Source organism: Camarhynchus parvulus, chromosome 2, assembly GCF_901933205.1.
Source record: "Camarhynchus parvulus chromosome 2, STF_HiC, whole genome shotgun sequence".
Taxonomy (NCBI): domain Eukaryota; kingdom Metazoa; phylum Chordata; class Aves; order Passeriformes; family Thraupidae; genus Camarhynchus; species Camarhynchus parvulus.
The window spans coordinates 61,019,746-61,040,267 of NC_044572.1; the positions used below are offsets into that span (position 1 = coordinate 61,019,746).

A 20,522-nucleotide genomic window follows, 5' to 3' on the forward strand; every position below is an offset into this window, starting at 1 on the left:
TGAGTAGGATTCCTACTGTGCAGCCAAAAAGGAATTGAGGAGGGGGGGAAAAAGGCAGCTGGATAAACTGGATTTTCCTGCCCTGTATTCATACAGATTAAAAAACATATATGTTTCATCTATATACAACAATTTTTATTTTGACATATGTGTCTATCGAAGCCTTCAAACAGCTTCATTTCCCTAACCATTACCTATTCCTTCCCTTAAGTAATTTGGAAATTTTTGAGGTTTTACCACATACAGAAGGTTAAAGTCTAGATTCTGATCAGCTAACTGCAAAGAAAACCTTCAAAAAATCTAGTTAAGGGAGAACACCTTGTTCTACCCTGAAATGCCACTTCTTGCTCCTAGCAGGGCAGTAATATTTAGGTAGATGACAACTGCTTACTCAAACCACACAGACTTTTCAAAGGCGACAAAGACAACTGAGATTTCTCCTTCAAAATTCACAAAAAATGTCTCACAGATTTCTGAGGTCTGGTTTACATGGTACAACCACAGAATTTCACTTGAGATATTTACACATTAGTGCCCTAAAGTGACTCAGGGGTTGCATCCCATACAGCACAGCATTATAGTCCTGAAACAATAAAAGTAATTTAACTAGCAGGAGATCCATTTAGGAGATCAGGCAATCAGGCATGCTTAACTACAGGTGAGTGAAAGGAAGTTGGGCTATGACAGCCACAATCATTTCAATATCTAACACTGTGTTAGCTTTCAAATCAATGCCCAGTGACCTACAATGCCTCCACATGAAGGAAACTGATCCAGAGTTTGCTGTCTCCTTTGATCGTTTTATGAAAATCTGCTATTATGCAGGGGTAGATTAAAGTGGTATATATTACATCTGCTATTGCATGGAAAGATAAAACCTGAAAAAAAGAAGAAAACTTTCAGGCTTAGGTAGGTCCCATTTTTTCCACCATCACTGCATTTCTTACCACAATTTGATAAGAAGTAGATCTGGCAGATTTTGCTAAAACTTCTTTTTTGAGGAAACTGTGAAACCATTTTCAAAACAATGAAGTTGTCTTCAGGTTAAGGAATGAGATGCTTTCAAATTTCTTCTTCCTCTTCATTGTGACAACAGCAGACACTTAATCTAAGAAACTCCTCCAAAGCTCAAGACACCAAATATAAAACTGACACCATTTAGCCTGTTCTCCACAATGGGTTCAGACAGGTGAGCCAATATCCATTCCAGAGGGAATTTTGGCTCTAAAGGACAGGCGTTTATGCACATGCAAGTCAGAAATCCATGTCACCGTAACACATGGGCCTGCTGCAGTGTTCCACTACAAATACATGAGTTACATGTACTCCATATTAGCTTACCCCTAAAACACAGGGCCAGAACTTGCTTCTAAGACAAGCTGGAATCTAATTTTACCATCACTTTCTCTAATTCATTTTTGAAAAGGGAAAAATAAATTACAAGAGGAAAGAAAGCAAAATCCATACACAAAAAATGTGATTTGTACTAGAGCATCCTGTAAGTAATGACATGCTTTCCATGTCGTTTGCACTTGGTATATCTCCAGCATAGAAGGCATCAAGTTTTTGTCACCAGCCTGACAGCTTCTGATAAACTATTTTCATAGCAAAGTAAAAAATAAAATGTCTCTGCTAAAAAGTTTCCAGTCAACAGACATACATTAAACTCAGAACTAAAAATTGATATAAAAATACCTTCTAGACTACCAGAGAATAAGTCTCTGTGTACAAAAGCACATGAAGTTCATAGTTTATTATGTATATACAATTTTTCAAGCTGTGCTCCAAATCAGTGCAACGGTCACAGACTCTCATCATTATCATCCACTGATACAGAAGACTGGAGTGAGTCATTAAATTACGTAATGGATTTTGTTACAAGCATAAACTCTCATAGCATTTTTTTATTACAAATCAGGACTAAAGAATGGGTTCTTGTAGAAATAATTAAATGTATAAAAGAATTTAATTTCTCATCTACACAGCAAATAAGCACTTGTGTATTTTAATGTAGCAAAAAGTTAAAGGTTCTGGAAAGTTTTGCATTGGATCCTCTCTCCCCAAAATTGATCTGCTAAGTCAATTTTGAAAAAAAATTTTGGAAAAAATATCCCTGTCCAGAATGCCTAGCAGCATGGCCATAGATTATAAACACTTTCCACTTTGAGTACCTCTGATATTTGACAGCTCTACGAGCACTTGAACATCATTTATCACGTTTATTTTTAATAGCTCTCCCTGGGCACAGCTGCCTTGGATGCCAATCTTCTTTTCTTTAGCCTCCTGTAAATATTTGAAATAGCTATTCATTAACAGTTGCAGATTTATTCAGCACTGTTGTACTGCTTGTGGACTGAAAATAGCTTTTCTTTTTCTCCCCCCCACCCCAATCTTCTGGCTGATCTGAAAAAAGCCTGCTGTTTAGGTTCAATCTGTCAGGATTTAAATTATGCTCCAGCTGAGAGCTAATCAAGGGTATCTGACCTGGTTTACAAATAAACTAGGAACAAGAGTGTTATTTTTTCCTTTTTTTTTCTTTAGGGCATGGGCCCATATATGAAAACAAACCATGAACAGATCACAAATACAGTTATCCTAAATTAAAGCAGAAGCAACTTGTTCAGAAACAACTTGTTCTCACAGGTGACTTCCTAGAGGTTCTCAAGTATTTTCACTGACAGCTCTTACACCTAACTTACGTGCAATATTTCAATTTCAGATTTCAGTACTTTTGCACAATGTACACAGCATTAAAAAGGCATCTATTAAAGTCATCAAGACACCCTGGTGTGCACATCAGGAGTCCCACACATCTGTACAAATCATAGCTTTTATTTTCATGGAGTGATATTGCCGAAAAAGAAATTGTGTCATTCATCATGATTGCTCCTAATCTATTCCCACATACAACCAAACTGTGCATAAGAGCCATCTCCCTAATATCTGAGCTTACCAAATTGTACAAAGTAGGTCTTAAGTGCATGTTAAGGTCTATTTTCTTTGGATTTAGACTAGAGAGGCCAAAGAGCTCCCTAAAATGTACCAGTACAAAACGCACTTAAATTGTCACTTCTGTAGCATGTAATAAGAACATTGAATGTTTGAATGCAGACACTTGCACTTGCATGTGAGAGGGTTTTAAGATAAGAAAAACTGCAGCCATGTCTTGTCTAATGAAAAAAGCCCCTAATGCATCCAATACAATAAATACAACAGCCTTCAGAAGGCTACTAAAATTGCAGAAAACATTTTGTTTAAAAGAAGTGTTGCTCGATTGGCCTTTGTATTACATGGTATGAATGATGACAGGGCAGCATGCAAGTAATGTTTTCTTCTACTTATTCCTGTCCTGTTATTTCATGAACAATCACAATCACTGTAGCATTGTGCCTAAAGCTGGCATAAAAATATTTTAGCACACACTGACTTTTTCCTTAACATAGTAGGAGGTACTCAAGAGAAGGTTAAAAAAAAGAAGGGACAATAGTTAACCATGAGAGAGATCCATCTAATCTCTGGGCCCAAGCCTACAAATCTATTTTTTATAAGTTACATTTAGTAGTCTCTCAGCATTCTCTCCCTGTCACATCTGGGCTCATCACCATCCAGAGTTTTACTCTCACTATGACCTCACTGACTACAGCATGAAAGATTAGAAAATTTCTTTTTATAACTTACACTTTACACCTGAGATATGCTGTGAGTTGAGTTACTTGATGTTGCAGTCTCTTGCTTCTGTAAACTGCACCTTTATCATTTAATCACATAACACTTTTAAACGTCTTTGAAAGAAAGTTATCTCAGATCAAAACAGCTCTTAGTTTCCTATTAAATTAATCTCAAAAGTTACGATCTTAGCACTAGATACAGAGATGGCATGGCCTTGAGTCACAATGGTATTGCACAACATGTCAAGAGGATCACCACAAAACCCAACCTCCACCTCATTACAAAAGGTGATTGAGAGCAATACTAAAAGCATAAGGCACATTTTATATAAAGTACACTGGGGGAAATGAGTGACTTGCTGAAGTGCAGTTTAAGAATAGCCAAAAGTAAGACCATTAGTGAGCTTGGCCTAGAGCCTTCTCCCACAGAATGCTTAGTGGAGAGTATAAATGCATAAATGATTTGCTGAATACTCAGAAAATTGCAACACTTGACAGAAGATTTGTTATTATTTTAAAAAATGGATTTTTCTTCCATGCCTCTGTCCTATTTCTTCCAAATGCTCAAACTTCCACTATGTCTTGTGGCATTCACATTCCCTGAAAAAAATCCCTTCATCCAGGATTTTTCTCTTGAGAAGCTGAGAAGCCTCAGAGAAAAGGAAAACAATTCTTATTTCATTTGCTTCTCCTGTATGGAATGTGTTTGGAGATTGTTTCAATGGATTCTGGTGCGAGTTGTTTTGACTCATTGGCCAGCCAGGGCCAAGCTGTGTCGAGACTGGAAAGTGTCACGACTTTTCATTATTAGCTTTTTAGCATTGAGTAAGTATCCTTTCTGTATTCTTTAGTACAGTATAGTGTTCTTTAATAAAATATAGTATCATAAAGTAATAAATTAGCCTTCTGAGAACATGGAGTCAGATGCATCATTACTGCCTTTGTTGGGGCTTCCCTACAAATACAATAAGGTCCCATGCTAGGGCCTTTCTCAGCTTTAACCACACTATGAGATTAAGAATCCCGCAACAATTTCTTCTGAACCTGGCCTTTGCTAGCTTCATGTAATGCCTTGGAACCTGGTATGGGTTGAGACATCCAGCATTGCTGTTCATTTTAAGTAGTCAGCACACTGGTCACCTTGCAGCAGAAGGGGTAGTGGGGCATGCATGACTCATTTAGTCCATGAACAAAAACACAGAAAGGAGGCAGGCAAAATTTATGCTGAGAGGTCCTAGTTCTGTCACAACCCCAATTCCTAAAAAAAATCTCTCCTTCACACCCCCATAAGTTAGCAGAAGATCTTGAGTAATCTTGTTAGCAGGAGGTTTCAGTGGCACAGAACAGCTAAGGCTTGTTCCTACACAAGGCCAAGCTGTCCAGCAGCAGACTACTTACCAGATGATAAAAGGAATCATTGCTGCATTCTGATAAATTACCTTCGGATATGTGACATTAATGTGACATTAATGATGACCTGAACTTGGTAGGTGCATGGTGCAACACAGTGCATCAGATTTGTTAAATTAATGATTTGGATTCTAGTTACCAAATCTGTTTGACAGTAGAAACTGCTCGTGATATTTTCACAGGAGCTATAGAAAGCTTCAGGCAGCTGATTGCAGCATAATATGCAAAGCTGACCCCAAGAATACTCTTATAATGTTTTGGAAGTATTTCTAATCCAGGTTTAACAAAACCAGCAGTAAATACATGAGTGAATTATCAAGGAAATACAAGTTCCTATAGCTGAAAAAAAAATTTGCAAGGAGTGAAAAAAATCCAGTACCTCTATGGTTAAGAAGTCACATAAAACCAAACTTCCACTTTCAAACAAATTTAAAGATAAAAACCTTTCCCCTCTGAAAATCACATTTATTTAAAGAATACATCATATTTTAATTCCAAGTACTTTTAAATTCAAGACTAAATACACACAAAACCAACTTAATCTGCCTGGTAAAGAGTTAACTATTGGCTTTGACATTACTGAATTCTGTGGTTTACACTCCATTTCAAATAATGCAAACTTAGCAAAAATTAATTTATAAATAAAATTAACAAGCAAGTAATGCTACCCAGCTTTTTTCTGCTGCTGTTCCATTAAATAAGCATGGAAAGAATATAACATACACTACACTCTTGTATAACATAAACAAATTTTCCAAAAAAAGAAAAAAATAACTTCAAGCAAACATTAGATTGATGAGCTCTTCTGAAGAAGCCATAAATGAGCCAAACATTCTGTTAAAAAGCATGAAGACTACTGTGTGTTTCAACCCTCTCTTTTCCCCTTCCCCAGTTAAGCTGGAACAGGTATCTCTTGTCCTTGGAAGATGAGAGAAGACACCCCAGAGTGTCCAATATTACATGAAGTTTTGTAGGACCATTTCTCACTCCAAAAGCTAAACTGGCCTAGGAAGGAGCAGCTCTGTGATGAGAGAGAGAAGCTTGGGCAGATTACTACATCTGGTTTCCCAGACATCCCTCCAGTCCTTTGCTCCAAAGGATAATTCCATGAGGACACTGCAGAATTGTGGTACTTCCACTATGTCAGCATCTGGGAAGATTCAGCTTGTACCAGTTACTAATGTCACCCTGTGAGGTTTCTAAAAGCACATTCAGTTTTACCCCAGGTCAAGCCCCCAGCCTGACTCACACAAGGAACACTCTCCCAGGCACAAAGCAGGTGGCCTGAGGAAAGGACAAAAAAAAGGGGGGCAACTGTGAGGATGGAGGAGGAAAGGCAGGGGAAGAGATGGCCAAGAAATGCTCCTTCTACTTGCAGTGATTGCTAAAAGTACAGCTGAAACTATAACCTAAGGCTGAAGATCAAGTAATATTTTGAATTGTATACATCTCTGCTTTGGCTCTTTTCTATTACACTTTTATTTCACACAAAAATAAAATGCACCTTTTTTCATAACAATACAAAATTAAATAGCCTGGCTGTCATTCAAGGATTTTAACAGCACAATTGCAAATATTTGAGTAGGAAAATAAAAAGGAATGAGAAGGCTGGATTACATATAGCAAATGTGACCAAAACTTGGGGTTTTCTTTCTGCTGAAGAAAAAAATACAACCTTTGTTAGACAGACTTTTCTGGTTCTTGAAAGTGCCAAAGCTAAGAGATTAGTGGAGTCTTATTGCCTCTTGGATTCTTAGTCAGGCATGCAAAGTAAGCATTCCTGTATTCAATTTATAATCCTTATTTCCAACACTGGAAGGTACAACAACCCATGCACAGTCAAAAGACTTTATAAAAAAGAAGCATTACTAGAATAGGTTGGATAGAGACAAAAAGGTTATCTGGTCATGCCATCAGACATTTTGGAAACAGTTTCACTTGATCTGGCAAGTTAGCTTCTGGACAATACCTATGTACCTCTGGCAACACTAAGAGAGAGAACAGCATCCTAAAGCAGCAATTGTCCAGATTTTCAAAAAATATACCTTTTATTTCATGTTACAGCATTAATATGCTTTATGTTTTGGAACAGATAACCATTATATGATAAACATTTCAAGGCACCCAAAAAATCTATGTAAAGCTATTCAAGCTTATAACAATCCCCACAGAGGAGAAAATACTACTTTCAGAAACACAAGGCAGACCATGCAGACTTTAACTCTTGATTAAAATCTTTATGGAAACGTGATTTTTTGCAAATTCTAGGGTGATAGCCCCTCATTAAATGAATGACCACTCCTTGTTACTGCATTATCTTCCTTCCAGTCTTCACTAATCCACAAACTTTCCTCTGTCATCCCATACAAGACCTGAGACAAAGCCATGGCAGCAAATAAAATGACCAACCACCTATTATCCTGAATGCAGTCATGTGTTACTCTACTTGAGTTGTTTACACTGCTACATTACAAGCTCTTTGGGGCCACATTTTTTTAACCAGGTACGCAACACTTACACAATAAAATCCCAATTATACAAACAGCAATGAGTGACAAAGTGGTTTTCCTTTAAAGTGAACAGCCCAATTACAGCTCTGCATGTTATGCTGCATATTTGCAAAAGCTATTGTGATTCATTTTTGTGTCTTATTTGAGGCATGGGCATGATTTTTTGGCAAATTAACTCTTATGGCATGATTGCTCTACAAGGCTGTTTGACAGAATAAATCCTACGTGAACTGTGGAAGAAGGCATTGACACATGGAGCAAAAGAAAAAGAGGTTTCCCTTCCTCATTTCTGATGCCTAGAATCACAGTAGACTTGGCAGCAATGGAAAAAAACATAATGTTTAAAACCAAACTGAGGTACAGAGCATGCCTACAAAATCTAACAGGCAAAATCAAGAGAGTCTCCACAAAACCTACTTGAACCAAGAAAAAAATTTAATTAAAAAACAAAAAAGGTGACCTGGGGCACAGTATCTGATCTGCCATGTTAAGGCATGAAGGGCTTCATAATTTTTTACTAAGTTTTTCTACTTTCTAAACTTGTCAAGAATAACATGTTTTCCCAAATGTAATTCTTGCAAATAATTTGATGATCTTAACTAGAAATATCAATTAAAGTTTGACAGAGTTATAAGGAAATGGAAGCAAGATTATATTACTGAAATACTTGGCAACTATGAAATTAGAAGATGCCATGTTCTACATCCTTAATGAAAATATTAACAACATATTAAACTAAATCTGAGCCTTCTGCTGATTCTTAGTGTTTCTGTGAAAAACAGTGGCATGTTGTGAATCCCAGAATCCTTTGTGGCCAGAGGGCACAGAGATGATCAGTATGTTTAATATTTTGATGACAACATCAAACATACTGCAAGTGCACTGCAGAGTGATCAGCCTTTGGCAACAGATTTTCAAAACACTGAATTTATTCTGCATGAGTCTATCACCCAGCATGTGCAATGGGTTTGAAGCATTCTGACAGCAGTGGACTGACTGCACACACAACACACTACAAATGCACAAGAATGGCTACATGGCTTTTGGCTTAAAGTCAGCTCACATCTGGCCATCTTAGAAGGAGGCTTCAATGCTAACTGCAAAAGGCCAAGTAAAGCATGCAAAACAAAGGAAAAACATGGAGAGAAAATTTGTATTTTTAAATTCAACAATTTTTAATAAAATAAAAGATTAGTGTAAAATCCACACAAATAAATTTTTACAGTACTTAATTGTCATAATAAAATGAATGGAGGAATTTATTTAAAGCATGTTAATAAGGGTGTTGTCCAAATGCTTCTTCAACACTGACCAGCTTGGGGCACTGACCACGACTGCAGGAACGCTGTTCCAGGGTTTGAGTGCTCTTTTGGTAAAGAAATATTTCCTCATGTGAAGTCCAAACCTCCCCTGAGAGACACAACTTTGAGCCATTCCCAGGTGTCCTGACATTGGATGCCATGAAAAGGGATCAGCACTGTTCTCTCTCCCTTTCCTTCTCAAAAAGCTGGAGAGAGCAATGAGGAAAAAATCTAGACACCAATAATTTAATGTAATTGCCACTACATTTCTGAAGTAAAATTTAAAATAATACAAAGGAATCTTTTATGCAACAAGACATGCAGAAGACAACAGAAATAGCAGTAACATAGTGGTCAACATGACTGTGTAAAAAAAGGTACCAAGAAGACAACAGGGAATTTCCTTCAGAGCCAAGAAGAAAGTTTACTAAGCTTTCTTCTTGTGAAGTGCTCACTCAAACATAGCTGGAAAATATCTCCACTATTGCAATTTGCTACTGAAAAGATTATTTTTATCCCTTAAAATGTCTCTTTGCTATATGACATTGGTTATATGTGTTTGTTCATGTTACACAGTAGTTCTCACATACTTGGAGACACTGATTCTACTCACTACTGATGAATTATAACTTAAAAAAAATAAAAATAAAAAATTCATGTGGACAATGAAAACTAATTAATAATGCTATCCCATCTAACTATGAAATGACAGCCTGGTACAAAAATATTGATCTTGGCCTAAGTATTCTGTGCATTGGCAAAGTCAGCAGTAAAAAGCTTGACACATTCATAAGACAAAAAAAGATACAGAAAGAACTTAAATAAACCTTAGAATAACAATGAAAAAACCCTAGCTCAAAAAAACCTATAGCCATACTCAAAAAGCACAGCAAAACAAAGACAGGGTTTTTTTATCAAAGTGTCTTAAATACAGCAGCCCAAGCTCTCTGGAACACAATTTCAAATTATGAAATAATTCAGGAGCAATGGTAAAGTCTACATTCCCTGGAAGTCAGTAAAAAGATTTGTTGTAGATAAACAGTCACCATTCTCCTCCCTCCTCTCTCTCCCTAGGTCAGATTGCAGACACAAGTTCTCTCTCTACAGTGTTAGTTTCTACTCTGGAAAGACCCTGAGTGCACAGCCCAGGTATATGCCCCTGGATAACTGGACACCCATTCTCTGTCAGTGCGTTCAGAGACAAAACCCACTACCAAGAGTGTGGCCCAAGCATCCTGGTTTGGTACCACTTCTGCTAACCAATGGGAAACTCAAACATTGCCAATATTTCATATTTGTCCTGTCGTGACTGCCAGCTGCCCTGAAATCACACAGAGGATTAACTGATAGTTTTGCAGGGGTAAAACAGCCACTAGGAATAAAGCAGAATGTCTCAACAGTACCTCATCAGAGCTGCTGAAACCAAAGATCCTCAGGAAAGCTCACAGTCATCTGAAAAGCTCCAGAAACCAATCATATCATATAAAATCAATCCTTATCATCACCCAATAACACCTGTTTATGGCAAACTTGTAGAGAGAAAAATATTTAACACTAATCTCTTCTAAACTCTCAACACTCTAAGGTCTACCAGATGAGGGATAATTGCTAAAGACAGCTAATGAAACTCAAGACCAGAATCTTAGTTTTGGTACTCCCTGCTTTGTAATGCTACACGTTGTCCAAGATTTCATAACAGAAGTGCTATTCAGAACTCAACACCATGCATGCCAGGGAACCATCATGCTAATAATGGAATAAAAATAAGTGATATTTTGCCACTACAATTATCCATCCAGAAGCAATCGTTCCACATAGTTTGAGGAACAGTATTTCCTGACAAGACTGACTTTCATCTGAGAACCCCGACTGCTACCATAAAGTAAGCTAATGTAGTAGTCAATTATAAAGTGTATAATTAACAGCAGTATATTCCCTGACATCTGCAACAGACATGCAATGCTTAAGAAGTATAGTTTTGTAGTGCCATACACAAAAGATTTTCATTCTAAACTAGAATGAATAACAGCTAGTTCCATAAAAAATATTTATATTTTTAACTTAGTTTGCTGAATGAGCCAAAATTGCTTACAATATAAAGTACTGGTTTTGTTCAGAAAGCCTCTCACAATATGTATGGGTTTTATAATAATGAAAGCCCCACTTAAGGAAAAAAACCAATTTAGAGTCCTGCAATTTAGCCAAAGCCATCCCAGGACACCACTCCACACAATATTCAAAGTTCAGGCTTGTTTAACTTTTGTGTCTCCTTGGAATACTGTTCACTAATGGCAGCTCCCCCAGCTTCCATTTTATATACTAAGCAAAACCACATTGTTATACATAAAGTTGCTCTGCCCAGGAAAGAAAGAGCCCTCTCATAACTGTAAATGCAATACCCTAAAATACAGCACTGAACATGACACAGCACATTTTGAAAAAAAATTACTAATAAATTGATGACACAAAGAAAGCGCTGTACAATCAGCTGTAGAAAAACTCTGCATAAACAACCTAACAGTAGACATTTGTTCTCCACTCAAAGACCACTTGACTGTATTTCACAATACTTTTACCAGCTTTCCTTACAGAACTCAGCCATATATTCTGATTTGACATGCCTGCTCATGTAAAAAAATTAAACTACTACTTACTAACAGTTGAAGTTCACAGAAAAAAACCATTAAAGTCAAAAAATGAAAAAACTCAACGAATTACTTTCAACTTAAGATAGATTATTTTCTTAATGAATTGTTGTGAAATATTCAAGTTCATGTGACTTGTAACTCCAAAACTATTATGGAGGTCAGAGAGGAAACATAAACCATGCAGAAGTATGCAAAGCCCCCTCAATTTCAGTACACCTTAGTACTGAACACTTAGTCCAAGGCATTATGAAAGTATGCAGTGTGTGCTAGAAATCTACAATAGTTTTTGTGCAGATCGCATTGAATTCAAGATATTAAAATAATATACAAAAAGAAAAACAACTTATTTCAGAGGCTAAAAAAGTACAAGAAATAGGTTAATATTTGTTCAATCGTGGTGATTTCAGCAATCTCTTTTCAATCAGTTTTTGAAGTAGAAAAACTTTTCATGGCACATCTGTACCTCCCTGTTTATAACCAGAGCTTCAGCAATACATCTTCTGTGAAAACAGAAGCGATTGTTGAAGAGATTGTGGCTCAATAACTCAGCAAAAAATTGAATAATGGCTTTGAATTGCTGAAGTCTTTCACTGGATTGATGAAGATTCTGCAGCCCACAGCTGCAGCAAGCTGGCAGTAATAAATTCTCCATGTACTGCAAACTAAGGATTTGACTATTTCATCCATTTCTAAGTATGTGAAAGCTGGAGGCAAAGCCATTTTACAACTGAACAAATACTTGCTTCTTTCTTTATGGTCTCTAACAGAGGTAGTAGTGTAAGGCCAAACAAGAATAGAACTCCCTGGAGATGCCTGCTGTGAGGAACGTCACAGCATTTCTTCAAGAAATTTCAAAACAATAGCTTAAGGGCAACTTTTTCCATTAGAAATCAAATTATTTTCAAAGAGTCAATATTTATAATAAAGGCCACAGTACAACACATGAATTGAATTACTCATTTTTCAATCCAAATGTACAATACTCAAGTTCAAAATACTTTCCAAAATTTCACATTCATTGTCTGCAAAGACAAACAAAACTTGAGTTTTCTTTCTTGTTATGCCAAGTAAATACATCTTTATGCTAATACAATGTGGAATTTATGGTATATAAGTACAATTATAACAGGACAGACAAGTCTGGGGGTTTTTTTCTTTCCACACATGCCAAAAATCTAAATAAAATTTAGATAGTTAACTTAGACAAGGTCATAATCTTGACTTATTACCCACCTTATCTTTGTCATACTTCCTTGAAGAATAGTCCAGAGTTTCTTTAGAACAGCTATACAGTGCTGAGTAACACTTCTTATTCTACTTATAAATGGCAGCTTCTCTCCTGCTCAGTAACTACTTGCCAATTTCAAAATCATCTGTTTTATATTACTGAAAACTCCTAGCTTTCTGAAAAATGTTTCCTGAGCTGCTTCTCCACCAAAATAAAAAGCATATTTATGTATCTGTATTTCAGTTATTGATTATTTCACAATATGTATATAGATTTTAGAAACTTATCCTACTAAACTGAGAAATCTGACATGACAGGATTCCTGTCAGACAATCCTAGTCCCCAATCCAATTCACAACAATGAGAGCATTAATTCTACAAACCTGAGCAATAAGAAAAAATTAGTGGAAATCACAGATGAGCTTCAGAGAAGAGAGGTACTTGGCTTTTCACAAAAGTGAAAGGAAAGGGCATTTTCAATTTTAAGCAGGAACCTTCTGTGTGCATAATGTAGAACTTAGAATTTGTGAATATGGGCTTTGAGTAGGAAAAAGGGTTTCCTTGCACACAACTGATATGAACAGACAAAAGTTTAGCACTGGCCTAAGTAAGGTTCATTATGGATCCCTAAATAAGGATAGATTCAAAAAAACTTTCAATCATTGGAGACTTCTGACTAGAACATTTGCAACTCTCAGAGCCATAAGTGAAGCCCAGGTATACTATCTGTGCATCCACAGAGGATGTGACATCAAATGTTGCATTTACTCCTTTTGATTCAAAGTATTCCATACAAAGATGGAAAGAGCTGCTACACCAGAATTACCTGAGTGTTTTTAATGTACATTTCAGTCCTTCAAAATGGCACACAAACAGAACAAACATCACCTGTGCCTTCACAATGAATACTGGCATAATTTGAAATCTGTATTTTTGAAACACAGGTAAAATTTAGATATAAAGAACAAATACTAAGATACAATAAAGCTATCATAACTAACATACATGCAAGAGCTTTAGGCAGATACTGGCCCCAGATAGTGTACTGCAGGAAAAACTTAGTATTTGATTGAATCCATGTGACACTACAAATATCCTACTGAAGTTAAAAGCTGATAAGCTTTGTATGGGTCTCAGAAACACCCCAGAATGTCTCCACTAAATCAACTACCAGCAAAATCAATGTATTGCTGAATAGGATTTAAGAATCCTTGGGAGGCTCATTAAATTTTCATAGCTGAATGAAAAAGGTTTCCATCACCTTCTTTAAGAAATTAGAGATAAAGTAAAATGAACAAATTTTACCATTTCCACATCACCTCCAAAAGATCCACGCACAGAAATTCTCTTGAACAATACAAAATCAAAATAAAATACTCCTTGAAAGACTGCATTTTGCAAATAGTGGTGTACACCATAATAAAAGCGTGGCTTTCTACCACAAAGACACCACGAGATACAGCTGTGACTATTAATAACAGAGTCATTATGTGTGAAGGTAAGCCAGATACGCTTCAGTGGCTGACTTTTATTGTAGGGATAAAACTTCTTACCTTGAAAAGACTGCTTGGCTCTGTCCACCAGTTCTTCAATAGGATAACTTGCTAGATCTCCTCTGGCATGCTTCGTTTTACAGTAGGTACATGCATTGAGACACCTGTTCCGAAGATGAAAATACTCAGTTTCTAGCCAGGAAAGCCTTTATAGACACAGCTGTATTTATTAAGTACCTCTGGAAAAATAAGTTTTCATATCTATGACCAGGAATAGTAATATTTTGGTTTTAAATCAATGGAATAGTTTGAAAATTGTTTTGCTGTCCTAACTTCTTAAAGTATCTTTCACATCTATATGAAAGTTTGAAAAACAATCAGTGGGAACCACATACAAAACTAAGAGTAGGAATTTAAAAATTTTTAGAAAGGTATAATCAGGTTAATAATTTTTTATTACTAAAGATCAATCTCCGGGTTTCCCATCCCTCTATTACATAAAAAATCCAACCTGAACAAGAAAGTAAATGAAAAAAGTCCAGAAAGGCTGAAAGTAGATTTTTAAAAGTGCATATACTTGAAAAGACATTTCAATTCATCTTTTTAACTTTCCTTTGGCTTGTATAATTAGAAGAAACAATGTAATGAAGACAGAATCACCAACTAGAAAAGAGAGTTTGGCACAAAAGACTGCAAAACTAATGAAAACTCCTACAAGAAAATGAAGAAATAGTGTGCTTGCTTTTAATTTACCTGACAATATACTAAAGGCAGACTTATTCAGAGTACAAGGATGGAAAGGCCAAAACAAACAAAAACTACCTGTCATTGTAAGCCTGTTGTGCTTTTCGTCCCTTCTCCCCTTTTTAGAGCTGATATTGCTCTAGGCTTTTAGAGGTTAAAGCATTTAAACCTAAGCCCTAAAAACCTCACAGACCCCAAAAAACTCTTTAAATATTTCTATTGTTCATGCTTACTAGAATACCATAAATTCTGTCCAGGCCACAGCTTCATAAAATCATACAATCTTTAAGGCTGGAAGAGACCTCCAAGATCATCAAGTCCAACATTTGACTGATCACCACTGCATCAAATAAACCACAGCACTAAGTGCTACATTCATCTCTTGAACACATCCAAGAATGGTGACTCTACCACTTCCCAGGGCAACCTGTTTCAATGCCTGGCCACACTTTCAGAGAAGATGCTCTTCCTTATGTCCATCTTCAACCTCCCCTGGCACAACCTGAGGCCATTTCCTCTCACCCTGTCACTGGTTGCTTGACAAGCGACCCCCACCAGGCTATACCCTCCTTTCAGGCATCTCTAGAGGGTGACAAGGTCTCCCCAGAGCCTCCTTTTCTCCAGGCTAAACACTCCCAGCTCCCTCGGCTACTCCACATCAGACTTGTGCTCCAGACCCTTCCCCAGCTCTGATCCCCTTCTCTGGACATGCTCCAGCCCCTCAATCTCCTCCTTGCAGTGAGAGGCCCACAACTGAGCACAGGATTCGAGGTGTGGCCTCATCAGTGCCGAGTACAGAGGGACAATCACTGCCCTGCTCCTGCTGGCCATGCTATTGCTGACACAGGCCAGGGTGCCATTGGCCTTCTTGGCTACCTAGGCACTGCTGCCTCATGTTCAGCCACTGTGAACCAGCATCCCCAGGTGCTTTTCCACAGGACAGTGTTCTGTCCACTCTTCCCCCAGCCTGTAGCACTGCAAGGGGTTGTTGCAATCCAAGAGCAGGACCCAGCATTTGGCCTTTGAAATTCCTAATGTTGGCCTTGACACATCAGCCCAGCCGGTTCAGCTCCCTCTGCAGACCCCTCCTACCCTCCAGCAGATCTACACCCCAGCCCAGCTTTAGTGTCATCTGCAGTCTTACTGAGGATGCACCTGATCCCCTCATCAACAGAGATACTAAACAGCAACAGAAAACATTTAGGTACCTGTGACGGTGGTCACAAGGGTGCTTGGGTGAAGGAAGAGATGAGATCCTTGAGTCCATTACAGAAGGCTTGATTTATTATTTTATGATATATACATATACTATACTATACTAAAAAGAAAAAGAAATGAGAGTTTCCAGAAGCTGCTAAGCTACCTAAGAATAGAAAATAAAGAATGATAACAAACGAGCTGGCCTTGACAAACTGCAAGAGCTAGCTCTGCTGTGACTGGTCATTGAACCAAAACATCCACACCGGACCAATCACAGATCCACCTGTTGCACTCCACAGCAGCAGACAATCTATTGTTTATGTCTTGTTGCTGAAACTCTCAGCTTCAACAGGAAAAATCTTGAGAGAGGATTTTTCATAAAAGAAATGTCTGTGACAGGTACCAGAAAAGGTGAATGTTCCAACTACAGCATAGTTGGAACTAATACCAGAGAACTTTCAAAACAATACTGAAAAGGCAAAGATAGCACAGGGTGGATTTTGATGAAGTCACCAGCTCCAAGATTGTGTTAACTACTTGGATATATGTTGTCTTCTATTAGGATGTCTGGCATCTCCATGACTAGGTGATTGGCGCTTTGCAAACTCCAAAGGTTTTTCTTCACAAAGACTCCACTCACATGTTAGTTCTGCTGCTTTTGCATAAGCAGGGGTTCAGGAAGGGTAGAACACTGCCCAGAACACTGCTCAGAATTTGTTCTGCTGCCCTCCTGACACTGCACATCCCCTCAGCCCCAAGAACTTCTCCATTCAACAGAAACCTAAGTTCTAGGAGAACATTTAGATAGTTTGTGATTCTCTCTGGATATGTATATTATTTGTTATGCCTACCAGACCAAAACATCAGATTTCAGTACTCACCTCAGATCAGAAAACTAAAATATACTGCTTAACAGCAGCAATCAGACTGTTCTATTAGCTAAAAACGTATATGAAAAAGGTTGCCAGTAAAATATCCAGCAGGGTATTAAAAATAGAAAAAATCCCTAAATCTGAATCTTTACAACCTGTTCCAAATAAGTGACTCATTGCCACCCAAAGACAACTTATTCATCAGATGTATCTCACCTTGCTTTGCAAATCAAAAGCCTTTCATTGCACAGGATCTGAAGCATGTATAAAAGGTAGCACTTGAAATCAAGAAAGTGTAAGCAGATAATGGGTTTATACTTTATCTATGTAACATACATAGCAGATGAAAACATTTTTCTTCTAGGTCACTGTCGTCTAAAGTTTGCCATGAATGGCTATCCCTCAAAGCCCATGGGTATTTCTTCCTCTCCATGCTCCCCTTACCCAAAGCATGTCTCCCTTTTTTTTCTTTTCTTGATTTTCTTTTTTGTTAGTTTGTTTTTAAAGCACAACTCTCCATTCAACCCAACACTTCATTTCTAAGCATGCTCCTATCCCGACATACCACTGTCACACTCTTTCCCTCCACATCATTAATTCAGCTAAACCAGCCTTTTTCCACACAGCTACACAGAGAAAAAGCACTACAGATCTGCCAAGGAAACATAAAATCAGTTTCAGAACAAATATGTCTGCCCTTTTGGAACCAAAACACCAAAGGTGTGATATTACACACTAATGTTTGTACTGCACTAACCTTTGTTTTCTCCAAGAAAATAAAATTACCAGCTATTTTGTCAAACTTCTCAGGTGAAGAAGAGATTTTACTACAAGAATCCTGCCCCTTGAACAGCAGATTACTTTAACACTGGCTTTTTCACTCACAGAAGAGAATTCTGTCTGCCATCAGTAACAAAGGATGCACCGAGATTTTTTCTCTTGGGATAAAGTAAATTTATTGGGCTCAAATTGAAGCTCAGATTTCAAAAAAAAACCCAACAACACATGAGAAAATGCAACAACAACTTCTATAATTCCTTAAATTTGCAAATTCTGCCATAAGAGTTCCAACAAAAACTTTATCACAAATTTTTTGTTGCTTTGAATTGTAACCTTGAATGAAAACAATGCTTTTTGTAGACCTTCAGGTGTGTCAATTCATCCTAAGATTGATAAAAACTGTACTATTAGTAAGTTATTTTAAAAAACTTCCAAACTTACTCCTGTGTAATAGATCTAAATAGATCTAAAATTTAAACTGGTGTTGAGGTACAGTAAAAAGGAAAATTTATGCTCTATACATAGAATTTTTCTGTTCCCTTATCATGTATGGTGCATCTATAAAATAACACCATGTCACCTCTTTCTCTCCTCTCCTTATAATTTATGCATAAATCATATACATTCCTTACTATATATTTTGCTCTGTATTTGGGTAGCAGTATTTGGAAAGCTTTACAGCAGAAATAGTAAACACTAGAAGTGTTAAGTACTATGCAACAGTGCCAAATACTGAAATTATTAATCTCCAAACCTGGAGCATAATTCTCGCATCTTCAATCAATGCTCTTGTCCTACAAGACTGCACTACCTGAAAAAATGCAGTAACAGCAGCTCTTCTATGCTACTTCAGTAAACTCTGTCACAAAGAGACCATGGAAATGTGGAGAAAGAAGCATGAATAAAGAAGAATATATTTTCCAATTATTCACAGTATTATTATGATATTTGCCAATATTTTCACAATATTATATTTTCCAAATATTCACTGTAGTATGTGGTATTGCTTCCAAGACATTTATTACTCTGGTCTTTAAGTACAACTTCAGAGGGTTTGTTGATTTATTTTGGGGTAGGAGTTGAAAGTTGGAACTTGGAGGCAGACTTTTTTCAAGTTTTGCTGTGGTAATTAACTTACTTCTACTATAAAAAAAGAAGTATTGGTCATGTCTAAATAATTTAGTTTTTTCATTTTTTTGGTACTTAAAGAGATGATAAAACGAGAAAGAGACCGACTTAGATGTAACATACAAAAGGATCAATTTTAGAAAGCAAACTAAAGGAGACAAAACTTCTATATCCTGTTTGTACTATATTTGTTAATAACAACTTGGATAAGGAAATAATCTTTTGGGCTACAGCTGACCAACAAAAGGATGCAGATTTAAACTACTTTTAAAAATGCTGAACAAACTACTTTTCACAGATATAAGAATTACCAATTCTTGAAAATAGAAATTTAAACCAAACCATAAGTATAATCAAGGATCTGTAGTGGTTTCTTCCCTAGTAAGGCAGCCTCCTCTCCAAGTCTCCAGCATAACAAATTACTCATATGTCCATGCTGCCACATACTCAGACCACAGACAATCAAGTGGAAAAAGGCTTTTGGGAACTCTGACAATCTGAGCACTGCCTCTCACTAAGTGGCATACACCTCCAAGTGGATCACCTAAAACCAACATCTCCTTAAAAACCAGCCTTTACCACAGCTGTAGCTCACATACATAGGACTACACAGCCAAGAAGCCAGCATTTGCAAAAGAGTATTTGCTTTGTGTAAAACTGGGAGCATTCTTGAAGCATTTATAGCTGGTTTGTAAATGTTAGTTTGTATTAATGCAGGTCAAAGCTTTTTTTTTTTCACAAAGAAATCACAGACATCTATAGAAAATAATTAATGATCTTTGTGTTTGTAATTGCCAATATGTTTTGGCTAAATTTTAGAGTGATTCCGGAACAAAAAACCCCGAGCCCTGGTTTTCCAACATACTAAACTGATTAAGGTACTTTGAATTATTAACCTTTTGCTTTGAAATATTAACCTTTAATCAGCTATGTGCCCAATACACAGAACTATTCACAGCAAGATAAAATATTATCCACAGATAAATCACAACCACGTGGCTAATTAAAACACTTTTCAAACACATTACCAAACTGACCATCATCAACATTTTGGTAAAGTGCCTATAATTTTCTTGTAGACATAGGTAACAGTGGTCTTTACAATGTTTAGCTAGTATGTGCTCATGTTGTGCATTATACTAACCCGACTCTTCATTTTCGAAACAGTAATATTCCTCATAAAACACACACTCAACATGAAAGGCTCCCCCTTACAGATGGAACTAATTATGAGTAAGAATGCTTATGACACAGCAGACAAATAAAGACTTTCCTTCAGTGGGACTAATCAGTGGATTTCAGCAGCAGACAAGCATGAGAGTGCAGACACAAGGAAAAAAATGCTGATTCCTCTTAATGGGACTTATGCCACTAAGTTTAGTGAAGACAAGATTCCACCCTCAGATAGGAAAAATATAAAATATCTTTCATTCAAGGATCAGAAAACAACTCAATTACAGCGTATGATGAGCCATTAGTGTGTGTGTCACTCAAATTGAAAGTGGCTGATCAAGACCACACATCTGTGAGCAAGATGGGA

At 37.0% G+C, this 20,522-nt stretch overlaps 1 protein-coding gene across 3 annotated transcripts in view; it reads right to left on the bottom strand.

The window, feature by feature from the left end:
• Positions 1–20,522, bottom strand: part of CDKAL1 (CDK5 regulatory subunit associated protein 1 like 1) — a 380,944-nt gene that overhangs the window by 195,148 nt on the left and 165,274 nt on the right. For all 3 annotated transcript variants that reach the window (XM_030944157.1, XM_030944158.1, XM_030944156.1), the window contains exon 9: positions 14,319–14,422. In XM_030944157.1, the coding sequence (XP_030800017.1) occupies positions 14,319–14,422 (104 nt within the window). The remainder of the gene's footprint in view (positions 1–14,318; positions 14,423–20,522) is intronic.